This window comes from Oxyura jamaicensis, chromosome Z (assembly GCF_011077185.1).
Source record: "Oxyura jamaicensis isolate SHBP4307 breed ruddy duck chromosome Z, BPBGC_Ojam_1.0, whole genome shotgun sequence".
Lineage (NCBI taxonomy): Eukaryota > Metazoa > Chordata > Aves > Anseriformes > Anatidae > Oxyura > Oxyura jamaicensis.
This window is the reverse complement of record NC_048926.1, coordinates 82502535-82526279: the sequence shown is the minus strand read 5'-3', so window position 1 is coordinate 82526279 and position 23745 is coordinate 82502535. Positions and strand designations below refer to the sequence as shown.

Genomic DNA, 23745 nt, shown 5'->3' with positions numbered 1-23745 from the left:
AGTCCAACCTCTGACCTAACACTAACAAGTCCTCCACTAAACCATATCCCTAAGCTCTACATCTCTTTTGAAGACCTCCAGGGGTGGTGACTCAACCACTTCCCTGGGCAGTCCATTCCAATGCCTAACAACCCTTTCAGTAAAGTTCTTCCTAACATCCAACCTAGGCCTCCTTTGGCGCAACTTTAGCCCATTCCCCCTTGTCCTGTCACCAGGCATGTGGGAGAACAGACCAACCCCCACCTCACTACAGCCTCCTTTATGGTACCTGTGGAGTGCAGTTCAGAAAAGTCTGCATAATCATACCTTGCAGTAGGCTTTATTGCTGAATTTTCTTGGCATGAAAAATGATTGAGTTCACCTTCTAGAGTGACCTCAACGGTGTCTTCAGTGTGGGTAGCCACCTGAAATCCACATCACCTGTGATAGCTAGTCACCTTTTCTGTGTTCAGTGAGTTTTCATTGGAACAGTGTTCCGGTTCCCTTGAACACCTGAACTCATGACAATTTTGCCATGATTGTGCTGTAGTGCTGAGATTCGACTCCTTATTCACTCCTGTTACTCAGAGAAGGTAAAGTTAAGCTCCCATGATTATCAAAACTAGTCCTGAGAGACCACGTTGATGGAAGGCAATTTCTTTTGTAGATTCTCAGCAGGTTGTGCACAGACTTCCCAAGATGTGAGGTTCTACCATCACCTCTCTGCAGGGTAAAGCAGTTAGCTGAGGAAGTTCTGGCTTAGCCACAGTGATGTAACACAAACAATACCCACGGACAGGTTTCCTGTGGCAGCGTCAGAAGCGTCACCTAGCGCAGTTGTACAACTGCGCTATGATTTACGATTGTTTGTGCAGGACTCTGGGAAAAGGTATAATTCTGTCTTTTTCCTGCCCCCTGTATCTGGTGTGTGAGAGGCTGCACTGTAGCTAAACCAGAGATCTTGTCCAAAACCAAATCCAGCAAAAAGGATGTGGTAACGCAGGGACATCTTCCCTGTCCTTGTGTGCCACAAGTGGTGTTGGGCATAAACTGGCATCGAACCTCAGTTATCTGAATATAAGATGAGGCAGCCTAAGCCTTGTTTACGCTTGCTTAATTGTCCGATGGTTAGTTGCAGACCTGCTCTGACCTGCGCTGATGAGAACACCTCTGTGCTGTGGTGACTTCTGATTCCTTTTTAACCTCCCTCAGCAGAGCCAACTGTGGTGAGCAGTGCTGTGCGCCCGTTGCTTGCCCGTACTGTTGGCTTCTGACTCCTCAAAACACTACTCCAAGAGGAGGGCAAGGATCTGACCTGTGGACTGTCGGTGCAGTGCCAGTTAGATCTGGCCTCCCCATGGGGTACTGCTGTTCCAGCTCTTGCTTTGCTGGCCAAGGACTGCTGGGGCGTACTGCCCCCTTCCTATAACTGGTCAGAGTTGTTGCTGCGCTGGGGGAACATCTCAGCTTTCGTGGAGGTCGTCTTCACTGATTTAATTCACTAGTTTTCAGGCCAAACTCAACTGTCGCAGTAGTGTTAGTGTATTTAAAATCAGACTTTCAACTTATGTAACGGAAATAATTGTTGATAACTTAGGACAGGCTAATGGAAAACTAGAAAACCTGCCAAAATTGAAATCGGGTGATGTTTTCAGTGCCTGTATGAGGCCTCTGAACTTACTGCAAACTTTTCTGAGCTCATTCATACATAATGCGTAATTTGGAAAAGGTCTTTGATTTTCATCTCCGTGACAAGCTGTGAGTGGGTAAATGGAGGACTTACATGCGGAAGAAAATGTTTTTTTTTGTTGTTTTAGATTGAGTAAAGTAAGTCCTTCATATTGTAGTTCATAACAGTTGTCCTGTTTCTGGAAAATGAATTAGTTAGTACAACGAGATAGTAAATCTTGCTCCAGACTTTTCTATGTCCTTACTTTAGTAATGGCAGCCTGCTTCAATGACTGTTTCTCTAAGATCAATTTGACAACATGGGTAACAGCCTCTCTGCTCTCCCAGCCGAGTCTCTGCTAATACCAAACTTAGACTGGTGCCAGTGCCTTGCTTTGGATGTCCTAGACTATCACTTCTGTTGATGGTAACAACACTACTGCATTTAGACAACACCTTTTGTCAGATAACTCACTTTTCTTTTGATTAGTAATGTGATGTCTGATAGCAGTCACCTACAGCACTGTTGTAGGTTTTGTGCAATGTGAAGAGAAAGCCAAGCTAAATTACAGAGCTGTGTTTCTGTGAATGAAGGGATTGAAGATTAGTAGAGTGTGCACAAATGTGTTCTTTAACCAAATGCAAATGTTTCTGTTTTGCTCTGCTTCTCTTCAGGTCTGTGTTGACTGTTGCTTGTGAACAGACTGAAGTGCTGCTTTTTGACCCAATATCTTCAAAGCACATCAAAACTCTCTCTGAAGCTCATGAAGATTGTGTAAATAATATCAGGTTGGTCAGAATGAAAAAAAGATCTTTTTTTTTTTTTCCTTAACATGGATGCTTTTCTGATAAGAGTGTAGTAAGTTTGTGTTCTGCGTCATTTTGGGGAAAGCGTATTTTGTGTAGCCATTAGGCTGCAGTTTGCTTTGTGCCATTTGCCTTTTCTCCTGCATTTGAGGCTGGGAAGGGGCAGAGGAGGAATCTGAAAACACTGATGGTGGTATTTAATGCTGCCAAGTGTTCTTGTTGACGGAGGAGCTGCAGTTCTTGGCATTAGTGCCTGTTTTAACTTGCATTAATTAAATTAAATTAATTTTATTTTATAATCATAAAATGATCGAGGTTGGAAAAGGCTTGCAAGATCATCAAGCCCTGGCCTACTGAGTCCCATCACTAATCCATGTCCCTTAGTGCCACATCCACACATCTCCTAAATAACCTTGAGGGACAGGGGCTCCACTTCCTGGGCAGTCCATTCCAATGTTACAGATATTCTTACTGAGGCAACCTGTGCCAGGTGCTTTCAGAGGTATGTAAGAAGAGGGAAGTATTTACTGATACTCTTTTATTAGTCTCCCACTTGCTGCAGATTTGGGTATATTCACCTGAGACAGATATCTTTTGCATCTGAATTTGGTCAGTTTTTCATCTCATTTAAGCTTCAGCAACTGCACCTCATGTGGCAGAGTTCCACAGCAAAAGTATATTTCCAGGTATATTTAAGAAGGTTTTTAAAACTTGTGAGCATAACATGATGTTCTCTATTTTTTTATTTTATTTTTCTTTAAACAAACCACTAACTTCTGTTTACTTTCTCCCTAGCACTCAGTGTGATATGCCTGAATCACATGTACCTTCAATTAGGGCTTTCTCAAGTGAAAGAATCCTAGTTTACATTTTCATTACTTAAATGAAAGCTCTTCCATGCTGTTTGTATCTCCCTTTGTTTTTTCCATTTCTTGTGGAAGTGTTTGGTGGACTAAGCAGGGTTGCATGCAGCATTCAAGATCAAGGCAAAAGGTGGATTTATACAGTGAGAAGGTGTAGTGTGTTCCAATCTCTTCCTGCAAATCTGTTTTATTTTATTTTTTTTCCCTTGGCTGTTACTTAGCAGTGAATATATATGATGCTGTTGTGGTTTAACACCAACAGGTAGCCAAGCACCACACAGCCATTCTCTCACTCCCCCTCCACAACAGGGGGGAGAAAATATGATTACAAGCTCATGGGTTGAGGTAAGAAAGGGGAGATTGCTCTTCAATTACCGTCATGGGCTAAATAATCATAGGAAAGATTAATTTATTGCCAATTACTACCAGACAAGCGGTGAGAACTAAAAGTATCCTAAAACCACCTTCCTGCCATACATCTTCTACCTCCCCCCTGCGAGCAGCACAGGGGGAAAAGAGAATGGAGCTTGTGGTCAGTGCAGAACATTTTGTTTCTGCCACTCCTTCACTGACCAGCGTGGCTGCAGGATTCTTTCTTTCTTGGTTGCTCACTCCTCTTTCCCAACTGCTGCAATGCAGTGTTTTTCTTGCCCTAAGAAAGGGGCAAAAAACACAGTCTCCCAGAGACCCAACCAATGTTGATCAAAGCCCAGCTCTGGCCAGTGGTGGGTCCCTTTTGGGGCTGGAGCTGGCTCTGATCTGACATGGGACAGCTGCTGGGCTCTGCTCACAGAGGCCGCCCCTGCAGCTCCCCCTCAACAAAACCTTGCAGCATAAACCCTGTGCAGCCTCAGGAATATTATGGCATGTTACGAGTTAGATATCATAATTATAAAGATAAAAACCAAGCTATGATCAGCTTACCTGGAGAGCTATGTTTATGTAGGTTAGACATTTACTTTTCACTTTATCACTTACACACTCAGTATTGCAGGATTGTTCTCTGGCAGTTTGGCAGCGGTCTGCCTCATTCTGAATAGCTAGGCACTGACACCTTGCTGTTTGCCTGTTTTTGTTTGTTTGTTTGTTTTCTGATGACTTGTGTTTTGAATGCAGTGGCTATTTCAGTGACATTCATGTAATGCAGTTGCTGCATAGTTGGCATCTGTAGTGATATCACTGTAGGAAAATACTTTTATGGACATACATAACTGACTAGCTTAGGGCGTCAGGGCAATTAAAATCTTACTACTTCATCATGCTACTTAAAGAAAGGCTTAGAAATTTTAAAGGACATAAACTTATTGTGTAGACATTTGGATTTGTCTCACTGTAGTTGGTTATGTGTGATTGGACTTGTTGCTGTTTTTACCAGGTGTAGTAGGGTTCTAACTCTGAAAGATAAAATGCAGTTTCTAGGGGTAACTTACCATGTCTCTATGTAGATCATCATTGCCTTAGCATCTTGACTTTCTAAGTACAGCAGGTTAGGCTGACTTGATTTCTTGGAACTCTGGCTTTCCATGGCTACTTTTGGTGTTGTTTTTTTTTTTTAACTTTGCTTTGGGTAATTCAAGCTGAATATTTTTTTCCAGCGATTTTCTTAATGAGAAGAATAACTTGTCTGTCTAAATACATTTTAAAATTAAACATTGTCTTCACACGGTGTTTTTGAAAATAGTTCCTTTTTGTCTTCAGTAACGTTTAGACTCAATTTATTCTCTTTAATTCCTAGCCATCCAGCCCTGATTCCTCTTCTACCCTTATTCCAGCCCTTGTATCCTCTTGTTTCTGATAGAGCATTTTTATATCATACATTATTCCTTATATAATGACTTGAAGGTGGTTAAGCAGACTTACGCTACCTCAGTTTGGAGTGATTACATATATTTAATTTTGTCAGAAGGCAATATTATCACGATAAAGAATTACCATCTGATCATATTAAGACCTTCATCTTTTAAGTGTAGTAATACAACTAGTATGACCTATGTTCTTTTTAACTTTCTCATCTTCTCTGTCCACTACGTTGTGACAAGCCTGCCATCTCTTAGGTGAGCAGGAACTCTAGACCTGTTAAGTGCATATCCACCATATATGTGGTGCATATCGAGCACCATACATATGATACACATTCATTCAATTCAACTCTCCGTAGTAGTTCTACACTATTCTCCGATGCAGAAATACTCTGCAAATATCTTGTGAAATACGTAGCATTACACATGCAGTTCTTGCACTAGTTTAACAGAATTTCACATTATGTTGCAATTCAGTTTCTTCTGATGCACATTTGTATTGAAGTACTGAATACATTTGGGCAGCTTGTGCCATTTCTGCAGATGTTTCCAAAGATAATCTGGAATTCTCATTGTAAACACTTTTTTCATATGTATACCTATTGTTTTTCGCATTTGACAAACCCAGTTTCATATGACTGTCTCTGGATTCAAATAAGCTGTGCTGTGGGGAAAGGAAAGGCAGAATGTGGGAGCAAAATACCTTTGCTGGTTGGGACTGTTCCAGGTGCTGCATAAGCTTGGATGCAGAAGGTTTACATAGCTCTTTTCTCCTGGCTTTGCATCTTCAGTGAGCAGTTTTCCTAGGGTTTTGTGAAGCCAAGTGGGCTCTACAGCAAAAGATGGACAAAGAAGGATTGAAGTTTAGTTAAAGTTCTTGGGAAATAAGCAACCAATGGCTGTGTTCAGATTTTTATCTAATAAGTATTTCGAAGACGGCACTACTGTATGCAGTATAAACCATGTGGTTAGTAAAGCAAGCAGTACATTGGCCAGTTAATCAGCCTGATTAGGTCTCTAAGAGAAGCACTGTTGTATATCCTGTGTGAAACAATGGGGCAGTTTTTCTGTGTCTTCAGTACAGGAGAGGAATTTCTCAGCTGCCTGTACAAACTTGTAGTCATACCACAGAATCAAAAATTTTGTTTCTGAATCAAAAGCCTAAGCTGGAAAGGGCCTCTGGAGATTGTCTGGTCCAATATTCTGATATAAACAGGGCTACAGGTTTGTTTACCAGCACCCTGATAAGCGTAGCATTAAGTACTTCCAGCAATGGTGATGTCACCAGTTCTTTGTGCAGGTGCACAATCACCTGTAAGGTGATTAGGCAGGGCATTTTTGAAAGCAGGCTCCTGTTAATCAAATTCTATCTCAAGCTTTACAACAAGTGTTCTGTTTATTATAGTGGGTTCAAGATCTAGAGTGGTATTTCACTTGTGAATGATTGAATTAGATGCCAAGTAACAGTGTGTCATGCCTAGCAAAGACAGGCATTCCAAAGTGAGGAATTCAGGAGTTTAACTAAAGGGAGTGTGGGTACAAGGTGCTTTGGCAAGCTCAGTGGGATTTGAGCTGTACAGAGCAGCAATGTTTAAAAGCAGTAGGGGATTTCCAGTAGGAATAATAAAGAGTGGTATTTATTAAATATATATATATATATATATTTCAGTAGACAGAACTTACATGTCTGGTGGGAAAAACAAACAAGATTTAAAGAGTAGAAGGGAAAGAATAAGGGTGGATATGTGGGTAGAGCTGAAGAGTCAAGAGGAGGATGGGTTTAATTTGTCACAAGCTGATAGGACTTCATGTAGTCTGAAAAGCACATAGAATTTGTGTTGTCTTCTGGTGCTGGCTGATCTAAGTGGCAAAGGGACCTGGCAAGTAATGGGGTAAATGAAAGGCATAATTTACAGATAGTCTAGGCTAACTGGCTTCTTTTGCAGGGACAAGCAGTCAGTTTGAACATCTTGCCAGCAGACTAGTGCTGGCTACTCCTGTGGCATTTGGGCTTTCCAAAGACTTGCTAAACTTCATTAAAGATTAATACTGTACAGATGTGTAACTGATTTAATTACTACTGGAATTCTGTGTATGCATTCATCCCACTGGTGATTGTGCAATCTTTATATGATTAACTTATAAAAAGAGGAAGAAAAGTAGGCTATTATGCTTGTGCAGGTTTATTGTTTTGTTACTAGAGGTGTTGAGGTATGAAACAATAGCACAGTACTGTTTTTTAACAGAACTGCAATTCTTATTAACAAATATTTTACTACATGTGATTTTTTTTCTGTGCAGCCATTCTACTTTTCCTGTGTTAACTTAAATCCCAGTTTATTTTGTTTAGAAAAGGCAGTAAGCAGCCACAGTATTTTTCTTGAATTTTCAGATTTCTAGATAATCGACTGTTTGCAACTTGTTCCGATGACACTACAATAGCACTTTGGGATCTGAGAAAGCTGAACACAAAAGTGTGCACTTTGCATGGTCACACCAGTTGGGTTAAGAACATCGAGTATGATACCAATACCAGACTACTAGTAACGTCAGGGTTTGATGGAAATGTGATCATCTGGGATACAAACAGGTATGTGTCTGTGTTTGTGCTGTTAGATTTCTAATTCTTGCCTAGACTTCACATCAGCTTTATATTGTAATAGTCCAGTTGCTAAAAAGAGAAGAGAGCTGTTTGCTAATACTATGAAATGTAGCTTGTCCTTTATGAAAATTTCTTCACCATCAAGAAGATTTGAAAATGTGAGTACTGATAGACCAAATTGTAATGAAATAAGTAGGATAAAGACAACATGCAGAAAGAGGTTTAGGATAGACAAGGATGCTTAGCATGTCCTGGACTCCTCTGGAAATTATAAGTATGCACTTTCCATTTTCTTTCCAGTTATTCCGGTGTTTTTTTTTTTTTTTTTTTTTTTTTTTTTGTTTCCCTCCACTATACAGGTGCACAGAAGATGGATGTCCTCACAAGAAGTTTTTTCACACCCGTTTTCTTATGAGAATGAGGTTGACACCAGACTGTTCCAAAATGCTGATCTCAACATCCTCTGGATATCTTCTGATTTTGCATGACCTTGATCTAAACAAATCTTTAGAGGTTGGCAGCTACCCAATTTTAAGAGCTAGGAGGACTACATCAAGTTCAGGTAAATGCTTGTGCAAAAATCTGTAACAGTTTCTGTGATAGAGGTGTTCTGTGTGATGCTCTTAGCAAAAGAAGGGAGAGGTGGAGTCACAAGGATTTTGCAGAGGATCTCTTCGGCTCTTCATGGGTCTCACGTCTGTACTAACATTCTGACTCAGTCCAAGTGATTTTTGTTATAAAGACTTGAGCATCACAGGACGTAGTCTGTGGAATATTGTCACCTCAGGCTGTTATTCTAGTGTTATTTATATAGCATCCTTGGTCCTGTAATAAAAGTAACTCATGCTGAATAGGCTGACTGTGCACACTCCAGAAATTAAGTGCTGGTGCAGTTGCTCTCAAAAACAGACCTGGTAGAATCATATTCTCTAAAATTTTATTGCTTCTTCCCACATTGCAGCACTAACAGCCAAACAGTGACAAACTCCTGTTTCGGATGTCTGTTAGTGGCCAGAGGAAAAGTAGTGAAAGCACATGAAAACGAAGGAGTACAACTTGCTCCATATTCGTAATAGTTTGTTGTGCTGGCATTTTATTTGTATGAGGTACATCAAAATGGTGCTTTTAGGCTGTAGACGGATCTTTGGATGGTGTTTTCTTATCAAGATGCTTTCCCCTTATGCTTTACTTAACATTGCTAGGAAGAGTTAAGTGAAGGACATAGAGAGTAAATGGTCTGTGTTTAGTTATCTTCATACGGTGTTGCTGTTTGCAGAGATAACATCTTCAAGTTCGTCTGCTTCTCGAACCGTTGGTTCACCATGTCACCAGAATGAGTCAGGTCTACTGTCTGAGAAACAGATGTCACGGTCCTCACAGCGAGAAGGTAGGAAAATAAGTATCAGGAACTTCAATTCATTGTAGCCAAGAGAGACTAGAGAATGACAGGGAAATACTGTGTTTACTCTGTGGACTTAAAAGCGTTGCTATGACTTCTGTTAAACCAATAAAATATCATTGTGCATCAAAATCTGGAGTTCTAATTTTTTTATTTTTATTTTTTTCCTCCAAGAGGCCTGAAAACAGCAATGAGATTTTATTTCATATTAGTACATTATTTTTGTTATGCAGGCATGCTGCCTTTTCCCTGTTTTTTGTTTGTTTGTTTGTTTTCCCTCCAGCAAACCTCATGTGAATGACCTTTAGGGAAAAAATGAACAGAGCAGTACATAGCTGTGTTTTGCTTTTTGTTTTCCTTAATGATGGGAACATGTACCTGCTGTTTCTCCATGCAAATCCTAAACACAGAACTAGGAAGACTGATCCCATGATTAGCAGGCTTCCTCTGAATCTAGGATACACTTTCAAATAGTCAGCATGAACTTGGCAAATTGATAAATAGTTTCTAATTTGCTTGCTGATTTAAACTAAGGATAAAGTTTTTATTACTTACAGTTGTGAGATGTTCAAACATAGTTAGGAACATAAGGAAGCTTATCTGGACCCCGGGGCATGATTTACCAGTGAAAACTTCTTTCACAGTGAGGAGGAGAAGGGAGTATACCTGCACGCAGCTGAGCAGACTTAATAAGAATTTGAGAATGACATTGTAACATTTTAAAAATAGCAGTTCTTACTAAAAAAAAAAAAAAAAAAAAAGTATTCTAGATTTTGTTTTAATTATGTGTTTGTGTGGAACATTAACCCTGACTTTAGACAACAACATGGGATGATTTAACACAGGTTTTGGAAGGTGAATTTCAAAATAAGAAGCTATTTGGAACCAGGACTGAGTTCATTGGTATTAACTTCAGTTGTTAGTATAACCTCTCTGATCTAGCTTTTCATAAGGCACAGTCTTTTCTAACAGACAGACGAGGGTGTCAATACACTTGACATAGTTTCAGCAGTAGACTGAAGAGAGAGGTGAAAGTTAATGCATAGAATTCATCTAGACTTACAGTTTACTTCCCCTTTTAGGTGGATCACCTAGAAATAGTCTGGAGGTCTTAACGCCAGAGGTTCCTGGAGAGAGAGACCGAGGCAACTGCATTACATCATTGCAGCTACATCCAAAAGGGTGGGCTACTCTTCTTCGGTGCTCAAGTAATACAGATGACCAAGAGGTAAAACAAATGTTTCTTAGGAACTTTTAAGTAAGATGTATCAATCGTACAACTATATTGAAAATCTGTTATTTGGGGTAAGTTTGCATTTGAATAAATTAGTGCATTTGTAAGCAGAAATAATTAATCTTAGCCCAGGGTTATGAAGTATTTCTCTTTCTTATTATGAAGTATTTCTCTTTCTTTATTCAGTATTCCTGTTGCCTAACTCTTCCATGGAATACATTTTATAGGTACAGCTTGGTTAAAACTTTTCAAACAGCTCCTGGGCTGCCAAATGACTTAAAAATATGTACTCACCCAAATATAGGAAGAAGGAACTTGTAAAAGACAGAGGATTACACAGTTGTGTAGTGGTGAGCATATTTTAAGTTAAGCAGAGAAGCTCCTCTGAATTCCTCAAGTGCATATATCTGTCAGTGTTGCAAGGATAAAGTGCTTCTGCTATGCCGATGGATGCTTTCCAGAGACTGCTCCTGCACCATTGTGAAAAAAATTTGGGGCAGATTTCTGCATCCGCTTAAAACTGCGACACCATGGGTTTGAACCTTATTAACTGCAGTGATGCTTATGCAACTTCAGTGATCTCATCTGAAACATTCTGCAATTTAAAAATAAAGGTGGTATCAGTGATCTTTGTGGCAGAATCCATTTCAAGCCTTTATGTGAAATACTAACTTACAAGACCAGCTACAGCTCAAATGCAACTTGCAAATTTCACTCCCCTAAATACTGCTTTAAATAAGTTACAGTGGACTTTGAGACCAGTTTTGTATTATGTTCCGTAGATTGTATTTGTGACATGTCACGTAATGGCATATGTTGCACTGGGACATAAAAACAAGCAGTCTATTATGCAGTCAGAAATAATGAAAAACCCCTTCTCATGGGTTGCATACAAAAAGCAAGAACCTGCAAGTTTTGTTTGGGAGTACCTGCTTTTGATGTAGTAACTGGCAGGGTTAACTCAAATTCAGTTGTAACTCAGATTCCAGCCAAAGTCTCAGAACACCTAGGTCACACCAGTCAGTCAACTTGTAACCATCTTTTCCTCCTAAGCTTATTTCAATATTATTGCTTTAACAGTTGTGCAGACCTCCCTGTTTAATCTAAGACAGAGGTTTTATATTTATTTCAGAATTGCAAAACACAGAATTATAAAGTCTGCAAAAGACCTCCAAGATCATCTGGCCCAACCATCCCCCTACCACCAATATCACCCACTAAACTATGTCCCTAAGCACAAAGTCCCAGCCTTTCCTTAAACACCCCCAGGGATGGTGACACCACCACCTCCCTGGGCAACCCATTCCAAATAATTATTTGAATATTTAATTTCATTGAATATTTAAGCGTTTAACAAATAGTTTAGTTAATCTGGTAACTGATGAAAATTGATCTATCTATTTATTTATTTATTTTTGGAATAAAGCCACTCGTTCTAATGGCAGCACACAAATATTTAGAGGACTGAGTGGAAGCATAGCAGATTGCTTAGAAATTTCAGTGCTGATTCTGTAATCTTATCAAACTAGTACACACTGCAGAGTTTTTTGAAAAGGCAAATATAATATTGGGTTGGTTGATACTGATGGCTGACCGAGTTATAACTTCCCAGAGTCCAAGTATCTGCTTTACTGTTTACTATTAATATTCATTAGTATTGTTCTCTTTGTGTTTACTTTAACAGAATACATTGAACAGAACAAAAAACATTTCTTCTGTCTTGTGATTATATCTGAGTCTTCCACGATGACGTAAATTTAGTTTGTCATGGAGTGATCTTGCATTTGGTTTGAGATTAGATTGTTAGATTGCTCATTAAAGTCCCTGTCCATCTCACAGGTAACAAGCTGGTTATAGAGCTGTTCATAACATTCCTTCATCTACTTGTCTTGTTTCAAGACTTTCTTCCTTTTGAAGTTAAGGGCACAAAATGTCAAAGGGTAATTGTATATTGGACAAAGCTGAGTTCTGCTTTATTGTAGATTTCACTTAAACGCTCACTATATTAGAGCAGACTCTTGTCCAAAGGATTATGCTTTGCTCTTTTAAAAACTAGATTTCAAAGGATATATCTAGCAACTATTTAATTAAAAAAAAAAAAAGTTCTGATGCTAAATGTCTGGTTTACGTAGGCCACTCAAATACAAGATGTCAAGGAACCTGCCAGTTTTCAGTGTCTCATAGTAAACGCTTATCGAGGAGTAGATAAGCAATGTGTGGGTCATTCCTTTGTTACTTACTTTACATGCAGCAGGAGTGAATGCATATTTGCAGTGCTTTACTCTCAGTGTTCCTTTCTCTGACTCTCCCTTTAGTGGACTTGTGTCTATGAATTCCAGGAAGGAGCCCCTGTGCGCCCTGTCTCACCTCGTTGCTCCCTGCGATTGACTCATTGCATTGAAGAAGCCAATGTGGGCCGGGGTTACATCAAAGAGCTTTGTTTCAGTCCTGATGGCCGGATGATTTCATCCCCGCATGGCTTTGGGATCCGCTTGTTGGGGTTTGATGCATACTGCAGTGAACTTGTTGACTGTTTGCCCAAAGAAGCTGGTCCCTTGAAAGAAATCCGTTCCCTCTATTCTCACAATGATGTGGTACTGACAACAAAGTTCTCTCCAACTCACTGTCAGATTGCCTCGGGGTGCCTTAGTGGACGTGTTTCTTTGTATCAGCCAAAGTTCTAGGCGCATTGTGCATCAACAGGACCTTCAGATGTTTGTGGTTTAAATTACTTCAGTTTAGTTGAAGTGTGTTCGAAATCCCATAAATCCAGAGAAGATCATAGTTACTATGGTCTCAGAACATAATAATGACATGAGTTCTCAGTCCAGCACTGTATACATTCTCATATCATATCTGCAAGTCAGGCTCCATGCATTGTGTTTTTAGCCTTCTAGGCAGAATTCTGCTCCTGCTGATCCTGTGCCATTGAGTCATCATTCTGGTTGGTTTATACAATAATACTTCCGAGTAATTTTCGGCAATATGACCTAACGTGGGCTAACTGAACAAAATGTAGCTGGTGTGCGGGTAGGAGTTCAGCTAAAACTCAACCAGGCTTCCCTGTTACGACACCTCTTCGTTCCAAAGGACTTTTTCTGTTGCCAAAACCGTTGTACCATGATTGATAATGAACAGGTTTTGTGCATGCTAGTTTAGCTGGCACAAAAAGACAGAAATGTTTTTGTTTGTTTACTAATTTGGTTATTTGTGATTGGCTAGAAAAAAAAAAGAAAAAGATAAACTTTCTGTAAAGATTTGTTGTCCTTAAAAATCTTTCTAGGCTGTTTTTCCTTGATTGCATATATTTTAATTATTGCCAGAAGGAAGAGGTTCTGTATGGAGATGTAGCTGCATTTTTTTCCTCAGAATTTAGTTGGAAAAGCCTGGGTCAGCGAAACAAGAGCTTAACAGATCTAAACATCTTGTGCTGTATCCACTGCAAATGAATCAAAGAGAAAGTTTCTTGCAATGTGTATGGTTAGTGGATGTCTCTTACTCCTCAGTCAGTAGGGTTTCTTTTGTGGGAAGCTTTCCACATCAGTTACAGAAACATTCATCCTGTGTTTGTAAATGAACACTGCAGAATTTCCGCTCGTGTTAAGGCTGTATTTCCTCTAACCGTTCTACAAATTAATGTTAAGAGAGGAATTCAACTAGGAAGTTTCTGTAGTGTAACTAGATAAGTATTTCTTCATATGTATTGTCAGTATGGGAATGGATTAGAAGCCTTCCAGTCTAAAAGTAAGATCCATTTGGATTTAACTGGGCTAATCATAAAATCTGAAACATGTTAATGTTCACTATTAAATCACATATGGAGTTATGAATGCCACTTTTTATCCCTCAAGTTCATCACAAAATCCCAGACTGGTAGAGATTGGCAGGGACCTTTGGAGGTCATCTGATCCAGCCTTCCTGCTCGAGCAGGGCCATACTAAAGCAGGTTGTCCAGGGCCGTATCCCAGACGGCTTTTGAGTATCTCCAAAGGAGGAAGGCTCTAAAACCTCTCTGGGCAACCCGATCCAGTACTCAGTCACCCACACACTGAAGTGTTTCAGACATTTTGAGGGACCCTCTTATGCTGCCGTGTGTGCCCATTGCTTCTTTTCCCAGCACTGGGCACTACCCAAAACAGCCTGGCTCTGTTCTCTTTATACTGTCCCTTTTGATACTGATGAGATCCTTCCTGAGCCTTGCTTTCTGTAGATGGCCCCAGCTCTCTTAGTTCCTTGTAGGCCAGATGCTCCAGACCTTGAATCATTTCTGTGGCCCGTTGCTGGACTCTCTCCAGCAGCTCCATGCACCTCTTGCCGTGGGGAACACAGAACTGGACATGGAGCTCTAGGTATGGCCTCACAAGCCCTGAAGAGAGGGGAAGGATCACCTTCCTCGACCTGCTTGGCAATACTTTCTTTCCCTAATGTAGCCAAGAGTACAAGGGCCTTCTTTACAGTGAAGGCTCATTGCTGGCTCATGTTCAAGTTGGCGTCCACCAGGTCCCCTAGTCATTTTCTGCCAGGCTGCTTTCCAGCTGGGTGGCCCCCAGCATGTCCTGGTGCCTGGGGTTGTTTCTCCCCAGGGGCAGCACTCGGCACTTCCCCTCGTTGAACTCTCCTAGCCCAAGAGTACGTTTCTCCAGCCTGTAAAGGTCCCTCTGAATGGCAGCACAACCCTCTGGCCTCTCAGCCACTCCTCCCGGTTTTGTCATCTGCAAACTTGCTGAGGGTACACTCTGCCCCATCATCCAGATCATCAATGACGACACTAAAACAGGACTGGACCCAGTATTGACCCCTGGCATACAGCACTAATCACTGGCCTCCAACATGACTTTGTGCTGCCCTCTGGGCCTGACCATTCCGTTGGTCTTGTATCCACCTCGCTGCCCATCCCACCCATACATCAGCAGCTTCTCTATGAAGATCTTACGGAGGGCAGTGCCAAAGGGCTTACTGAAGTCCAGGTAGGCAGTGCCCTCTGCCCTTCCCTCACCCATCAGGCTGGTCACTTCAATGTAATATAGCTAATCCTGTGCAGTCATTTCAGTCTCTTACGTGCATATGAGTTTATCACATAAGTATTCTAAGATCTTCTGTGAATATTTAACTAAGATTTTGCTGACAAAGCATACAATGATTTCAGTAGCAAACTCTACCCGAAAAGGGCTGTCATTTTATTATTCAGATTCACTTTCCACTGAGCATGCTTTCCAAGACTCTCTTAAAAAGCCTTTTTGCAAAAATTCAGCTTGGGGGAAAAGGAGATACCTGTGAAGACAGCTGGAAATGTATACACCTGATGATTCTCTTCAGGTTTTGAATTTCTGAAGGTAGCATACTCAGGGTGGTAGTGGTGAAGTCATTGAAACTTAAGGCACTTAAGGCTCCTGTGCATTAAGGGCCTGTTAGAACAGGTCCAGAGGAAGGCTGTGAGGATGGTCAAGGGCTGGAGCACCTCTCCTGCGAAGACAGGCTGAGGGAGTTGGGCTTGTTCATCCTGCAGAAGAGAAAGCTCCAGGGAAACCTTATAACAACTTTCCAATACCTAAGGGGGCCTACAGCAAGGCTGGGGAGGGACTTTCTCAGGGAGTATAGCAATAGGACAAGGAATAATGGCTTTAAACTCAAAGAAGGTAGATGTAGATTAAGATATGAGGAGGAACTTCTCTACTCTGAGGGTGGTGAGGCACCAGCACAGGCTGCCCCGAGGAGCTCTGGCTGCCCCATCCCTGGCAGTGCCCAAGGCCAGGCTGGATGGGGCTGGGGCAGCCTGGGCTGGGGGCAGGGGTCCCTGCCCATGGCAGGGGGGGTGGGACTGGGTGCTTTGTAAGGTCCCTTCCAACCCAAACCATTCTGGGATTCTCTGATTCTAAATTTTTGGTGAATTTATTCAGTAATAAAAAGCCTTCAGTAATGGATATTTGATCATTTGAGGACTAGTCAATTACTCCTGCACTGGGTTTTCAGTAGCTCAGCTGGGTGCTAAAGGAGTACCTTCAAGTCATCTAGTATATGAAACTGACAAAATTCCTGTTATTTAGAAAGTGTCCTAAATTTTCAGTTCTCATGGTTTTCCATCTGAATCATTTGGCATTAGTGTCTAAGTAGAACATCATCCCAGCTGGAGGAGGGAGAATAGCTCAGTTAATTTTACATACAGATATGTGCCCACAGACTTCTCAGATAGCAAGTTGTGCTTTGGAAAATTTTTAGATACGTAACTTTAGAGCAATTCTGTTGTTGCTGAAACTGTTGTCTTGAACTCAAAATTACACCGATGAAACCATTGATGGGGATATGCCTTATTTTCCAGAACAGCATCACTCTTAGTTTTAAACACTCGTACTTTTTGAATGCTGCTGGAACACAATTCATAGGAAGCATTCTGTCCGTATATGCTGTAGCAATCTTACCAAACTCTTCTGATTACATTGTGGTAAGTTTGAACTCGAAGAAATAAATAAAATTAGATTGTGATTATTGGACTACTCCTTTTCAACAGTACCTGGAACTTTTCAGTTAAAGCTAATATATTTTATCTGTAAATTTCATAAAACACTTACTGAAACACTATTCAATTACTTATAACTGATATGCCTTGTAGTTACAGTTTGGTTGAAGGAATGATTTACAGGTTTTTTTTTGTCTTTCTAAATCCTTATCTTGCCTTATTGAATTACTGAAGTAATTCAATGAGCTTTGGATCTCTCTAGGTAGCCAAAAAAAAGTTTATGTTTCAAAAGACAAATTCTTAACTTTGCACCCTTAAATGTCTTAGGGACAAAGCTGTATAAAACTTAAATGGTATATCAAAGACCGCACTAACAGTAGTGGCTTAAACCAGTGTCTTTAAACTTCTTGACCATTCAAGTGTTAAATCACTTGATGGATTTCATACTTTTTCTAATGAAGATGGAGCTCTTTGATTGTAAAGCATACAATATGCTTTTTAGGGGCATGGTTTCATATTCATTGATTTCCATAGTAAAGTAATTCCTTCTTTCACAACATAGCTGGTCAGCAGAAGCAGATAAACTGCTTAAGATCTCCATGGGAATGTCAACTTTTAGCAGTGTTCACAGGAACCAAACTGGTGTTTGAAGCTAGCACTCCTTTCATAATAGTCCAGTGACTGTATGTTGTGGGAGTAAACACATTTTCCAAGTATTTCATTGGAGGTCAGTCTTTACATCACTGCAGCACCATCATGCATTTGTGGGGAGAGGGAGAGAAACTATTAATGGGACTATAAATTGACATTCATGTATGTGCAATTTTTTGATGAAGTACATATGTGTATTTCAGGATATATACAGCCACTGGGCATCATTCAAACATGGTCAGTTCAGGGAAAAATATAACCTCCCACAGAATTATTGGGGATAGGGGGAAAAGCACACTTGATACCCACATATGCATTTGTTTGCACTCTTTGACCCTCAGTAAAGACAGCTTGCCCGCTACCAGAATAAGAATGTAAAGGTATTTTTTTTTTTTGTGGGTTTTGTTGTTTTTAGTTTGGGTAACACTGATGTATAATATATAATAGGTCCTGATACCGTAAGTAATGGGTCTGTTGTTCTATAAAATACAAACCCTTAGCAAGAAGAAATAAACTTGCCCTATGGAAGCTTTTTTTTTTTTTAATTTTAAAAAAACAAGTTTACAAGATTCTAAGAAGTAGGAGTAAAAGAAGGTTGACAACCATAATATTTTTGTCCTGCAGGAAAACAAAACTTGTAATTTCCTGATCTTAGTCGATGGTGCATTTTCTTACGCACTAAGTATCTTCATTTAAGTGTAAGGTTTTTAATACTACAACAAATTGGGCATGTAAATATTTTGAAATACCTGAGATTTCATAGTATGAAGTGTAGCCTTTTAATACAATACAAAAAAATATCAGAACTGCTCTGAATCTATTGTACTTAGAGCTGTACAGTAACTTACTATTTGTGGACAGTTTCTCTTGCTTGCATAATAAATTAAGCATTTAATAATTCAGTGAATTAAAATCTATTTTAATGTATTTATCCTACACTGACCTTTGTTCTGTAACACTCATTGCTTCTTGCATATTAACTTGAACTGAGAGAGAAAAAAAAAAGAGTGCTTTAGAGTGAAATCTGCATACACACATCTCCCTCTACTAGTTTCTTCGCTTGAGCACGTTCGTGGGAAGAAACAGCTCACTCGTGAAGCCTAGAAAGCAGGATATACGTTGAAGCTGGAATGATAATCACAAACCTAAGCGTTGCTGAGCAATCTGTTGCCTGAGCCATTACCCCTTGGGTAGAGCACCTCTTCATACCCTTGAAGGCAGCACCCCAAGAGCATTGCTGCGCTTGTAAAATGTTGCTGAAGGCGTTATGCAGTGGTGAAAGGCCACAGTGTGCCCCCAGTGGAGATTATAAAATTGAAACCTGGTTCCCCCACCTTGGTCAGGGACAGGTGTGCCTGAGCAGGCCTGCAGGCTGCTCTTGTGAACTGTGACACTTGGCAATCATGCTTCCACTTGTGAAAGCTGGCATTCCTGCAAAGCCACTTACCATTAAACACAATGAAAACAGCACCTGCAAGAAAAAAAAAAAAATGCTCTTTCTGCCTCAGCATCACTTGTGGCACAGACTGCCACTTTGCTGTAACACATGCAAGAGGCACAGTGCCTTTGCTCAGTATCATCTTGATTTACAACTAAGAACGGGACAAATCTAAGACACATGCAATTGCTGAGACCTAATTTGCCTAAAATAGGTGTACACAGTATTCAGAACAGAAACATGTCTCAGGGACAGAGGAATTCTTACAATGTTGTTCTGTGCTCAAGCTAGTTATCACCAAAATTCTCCCCATTAGTCTGTCACACAGCAGTATTCCTGTTATCATCAGTAGAATTTCCCTTTCCTCCTTCAGCTGGAAATAATCATAATAGTGTCCCAAGAACAATAATGGAGAAGCTAGTAACCCTGGGCTACACAAAGCCCAACACACAGAAATGCTGCCAGCTCATGATTACTCTGGAGATGCGTGTGTCAGCTCTACTCTTAAATTCTGACATGGAATTCAGTTAGCCTGGTTATAATCAGTTGGTTAATATTTGAAAGCAAACTTGAAACTAGCTTGAGCCAACCTGTTCTCAGTTTAGCTGAACCATCGTAGCTCTTTCCGTGCTGCGTTCCAACACTGGCAACACATCCTATTCCATCTCACTCTAACTGGTACGTAGACTTACTGTGCCAAAGCTCACTGGACCCCTCTCTTCACTCCTTATGAGTATCTCTCCTCTTACACATGAAAGATATGTAAGATAGAATTACTTTGTGTTGTAAAACTGGTAGTACTTAGAAAACAAAGAAAAGATTATCCTTGAACACAATTCTACTATGACACACTTTCACCATGTTCATTGACCCATGCCGCATAAGCAGAGAGGGCAACAGATGTGCAATTGTTTTTTTGCTGCAGTAATGACCACCACCAATCAGTGGCAGGCTTACATTAAACTCTTAGGTTCAGCTCTTCAAATTCCGCAACATTAGAGAAGCATACAGTATCTTCCACAGGACAAACAGGATACACTTTTTTTATTCCATCAAGGAGTGATTACAAAAAACAATACACTGGTAAAAATCAGATGCTGCCACTAACAAACATTCAATAAACATTTTATTTCAATGCAGATAACCACAACATTCAGATATAGCAATGTGCCAAGCTCTTTTTGACTGTGAAGCTATGGAGTATATTATGATTACAGTCGTAACACACTGATTAAAACCAGCATTTTAAGACAGTCTAGCAAACAGGAAAAGTAGTAGCTACTACAAAGTTTATGAAAAGAACAACTTGGGAAAGTTTCTGAAAGCTTTCCTGTCCTCCCCCTTCCAAAAACTGATGGTGGCTTTAAATATACAGTTTAATGAAAAAACGTCCCCAGGAGAATCAAACGCTTTTCATTAAGACCTTCGCCTGGTTTATGATAACCATGCTTATCCTTCTCCTGTCCTTTTCCCTAAGGACTGTAGTCTTACACATCTCAACTTCCAAGTCTGTAAGACACACAGTACTGCATGCTTCTCTAAGTCTTTAACAGCACGTGCCTACAGAAGTCTCTTAACGCTTCTCCAAGTGCTACATCTTTCCTACTTAGCTGCTTCTCACACAAACTTTGTCTGTCTTCTGGTATCTTCTGTACTATAATCACAGACTCACCAATGCGGGTTATGACCCAGAAATTTTATGTTCTCAGTGCTGCAGTACAATTCTGTCTTACAGAACTGTTAGGTGTACACATCAAGGAGACGGAACTCCAATTTTCAGGTAAAAAAAAAAAAACAACCTTCTTGTGATCAATTAACTCATAGCCCAAAAGAAAAATCAAAGTAATTTGCAAGAGACAAGATACCTCAAGTACAGAAAAGCTGTTCCTGACCTACTTCTACAACAATGGGAAGCTTATCTATTTCACAAGCATTACAAAAAGAGCCGTCTTCTTTCTGGCCCCATAGCTGTAAAACAACAGAAAAAGAAGTAATGAAAAAAAAAAAAAAAAAAGCACAGAACAAGCTCCACATTTACAATTAGAAGATTTTTAACAAGGAAGGACACTTTAAAGCTTCAGTATGATTTCTGTTTCATTCCTTCCACTTTTCCCTTTCCACATGAAGGCGTGCACACATGCACACACACACACAAATCCCACTTTGAACTTGAGTCAGCTTACACTGGAGTCAACATTCAGTAACTGCTTTTATGCTGCTGAATGAAATGTTCTGTTAAAGCCAAGCATCACGACAGCTGGCAGAAAAGTTTGCGTAGGCTTAGCTTAAGCATAAAATTCAAAAAACTTATCCCCATCTGTATTTGTTCATTTAGCTTTGAACAATAATGAGTATTTCGGACCCTAAAACATTTGAAAATGTTCTTAAATGAAGATTTTGAAGTTTATCAAGCAAGGGAATTAATTTTCATCAGCCCCTTCTTGACTTTCATGTTCTACAACGTGCACGGTGGAGTGCAGTCAGACACGGAGTGTTGAAAACTGTTGGGAGTTGATATGAAATAAGCTGCTGGATACACGTTTTGGTTTTGGTTTTTGTTTGCTTTTCTACATACACCTTGCATTTGTCTAGTAGTTTCATTATGAGTAAATTCACCTGATGGCAAATAAATACTTTAAAAAGCTAGTCATAATTGCACCAAGGTTTAGATGCATCACCATTTACTCCATATATAGTGAAGGCCAAGACGAATTACCTTTCACGCTATGCAGGAACTGTTCCCAGGGATTAAGTGACATCAAACATGCCAACACCCAAGTGAACAGAAGGGCTGAAGGAAGATTAAGTGGTTTTCATAACAGCTTTAGCAAGAATTCGTAAGTTGCATTGATTATCCCCCAGGACAGGACAGAACGATGGTAATTCAGATGAGCTCCTCTGAAAAGGTTGATCAATTTTCTATCACGTTCCAGCCAGATCTTCACAAAAACTGTTGAGAAGGACTGAAATTCACCACCAATTTGTGCTTGCATACGAGCTTTTACAACATTCACTGGAAAAAACAAGAATCCCAGCATGGCACCCAACAGCCCTCCACAAATGAAGTCATTGACCAAGTGAGTGCTGTAAGAAGTTGCTTCAGGCAGACATTGTTTAATAGGTCCTCTCAGACCAAAGAAGAGTACGTTACTCGGTCCATTTCGGAGCAGAATAGGCACCAATCCCCGATAATATTCTCTCATCCCATACGCCTTCAGTACCTTGAAAGCCTGGTATGTGTTTGTAAATTTATCGTGGTGTTTGTAGTCCTGAAGCAAAGTCTGAACACGCTCGAAAGGTGTAAGAACAGCTTCTGTAGTCCCTGCAAGCACTGCTGCCATACTGCGCGTGAGGAGCTCAGGAGCGGTTGTGTGGCTATGGAGTAAGGATGAGAAATCTTCATACAAGCCAAACATTAGAGCCAGTGTTGTAGTTTTCTGCATTAATGGAGGAAGGATGCCACGGTAGAGATTTCTCATTCCATCCTTCTGCAGCTGATGTACTGCATCCTTTGTTTTCAAACCATACAACTGCTGTCGAAAGAGGACCTTTTGGATGGGAAAAGTAACGGCTATATTTGTGAAGGCTGCACAGTAGCCACATAGGTAATGTTTACCAGAGGTATCTGTAACGTCACTGCTGAGCTCTTCCTTTGAATCTGCTGGGGCAAAACCTTCTGAATCCATCATACTTTTCTTACTGTTGTATATCTCAGTCCTCTTTTCCTACATCAAAAAGAGAAGAAAAAACATGAGCAAAGCTGCAGGTGGCCCAGCTTCTTTTCATAATAGTGGTTTACTCAAATAACACTCAGTGTTGCACAGCCAGAAAAAAAGCCCTTAAAATTTGAAGGAGAAAAGCAGTAAACGCCAATTTGTCAGATGCTGTTCTGTTTTCTACGCAAGTCTCATAAGCCTCAACAAACACAGTTTTTCCTCCCTGTAAATTTTCTAATTAAAACAGAAACAAATTGGGAAGCAAACTGAGATATGAACCCTTCATGCACTCAGCACGGGCAACAAACAAGAGGCGCTGGAACCTGCTGTGCAGTGGGAAAACTACGACATCATGGCCATCACTGAAACACGGTGGGGTGATGCAATGTGTGGCTACAAACTATTCAGAAAAGATAGGCTGAGGATATCATGGAGCTGTGCAGGCAGAAAATTAGAAGCCCAACTTGAGCTCCATCTGGCTATGTCCTGGCTATCCGGCGAGGTCCCAGTTGACTGGAGTCTAGCAAATGTGACACCCATCTACAAGAAAGGCTGGAAGGAGGACCCAGGAAACTACAGGCCTGTCAGTCTGACTGTGGTGCCAAGGGAAGTTGATGGAGCAGGTCATCGTGAGTGCCATCATGCAGCGCATACAGGGCAACTGTATGTGGTCCTGCCTGATGAACCCGATTTCCTTCTGTGACAAGGTGACCCCCTTAATGGCTGAGGGAAAGGCTGTGATGTTGTCTGCCTACACTTGTGTAAAGCTTTGTACACCCTTCCCCAGCATTCTGGACAAACTGGCTGCTCACGGCTTGGACGGGCGTAAGCTTCGCTGGGTAAAAAACCAGAGTGGTGGGAGAGCTGCCTGGCAGAAAGGGACCTGGGGTATTGGTTAACAGACAGCTGAGCAAGGAGCCAGCAGTGTGCTTGGGTGGCCAAGAAGGCCAGCAGCATCCTGGCTTGTATCAGAAATAGCATGGCCAGCAGGACTAGGGGGGTGTTTGTCGCCCTGTGCTCGGCTCTGGTGAGGCTGCGCCTTGAATGCTGGGTTCAGTTTGCCCCCTCCCCGCCCCCCCACAAGAGGAGCATCGAGGTGCTGAAGGGTGTCCAGAGTAGGGCAATGAGGCTGGTG

The 23745-nt window shown here is 40.8% G+C and overlaps 2 protein-coding genes across 4 annotated transcripts in view; one reads left to right on the top strand and one right to left on the bottom strand.

Annotated features, from left to right (window-relative positions):
• Window positions 1-14079, top strand: part of DCAF10 (DDB1 and CUL4 associated factor 10) — a 15064-nt gene extending 985 nt beyond the window's left edge. Inside the window, exons 1-7 of one of the 3 annotated variants that reach the window (XM_035310924.1) lie at window positions 552-709; window positions 2323-2436; window positions 7509-7706; window positions 8078-8280; window positions 8995-9105; window positions 10200-10345; window positions 12691-14079. In XM_035310924.1, the coding sequence (XP_035166815.1) occupies window positions 624-709; window positions 2323-2436; window positions 7509-7706; window positions 8078-8280; window positions 8995-9105; window positions 10200-10345; window positions 12691-13035 (1203 nt within the window). In that variant the 5' untranslated portion in view covers window positions 552-623 and the 3' untranslated portion in view covers window positions 13036-14079. Of the gene's footprint in view, window positions 1-551; window positions 710-2322; window positions 2437-7508; window positions 7707-8077; window positions 8281-8994; window positions 9106-10199; window positions 10346-12666 lie in introns of those variants that run through there. The other 2 variants (XM_035310923.1, XM_035310925.1) reach the window with 2 other exon arrangements.
• A 5830-nt stretch (window positions 14080-19909) lies between these two features.
• Window positions 19910-22704, bottom strand: SLC25A51 (solute carrier family 25 member 51). The gene has a single exon (XM_035310927.1). The coding sequence runs from the start codon at window positions 22581-22583 to the stop codon at window positions 21708-21710; it is 876 nt and encodes a 291-aa protein (XP_035166818.1). The 5' UTR covers window positions 22584-22704; the 3' UTR covers window positions 19910-21707.
• Between the last annotated feature and the right edge of the window lie 1041 nt (window positions 22705-23745).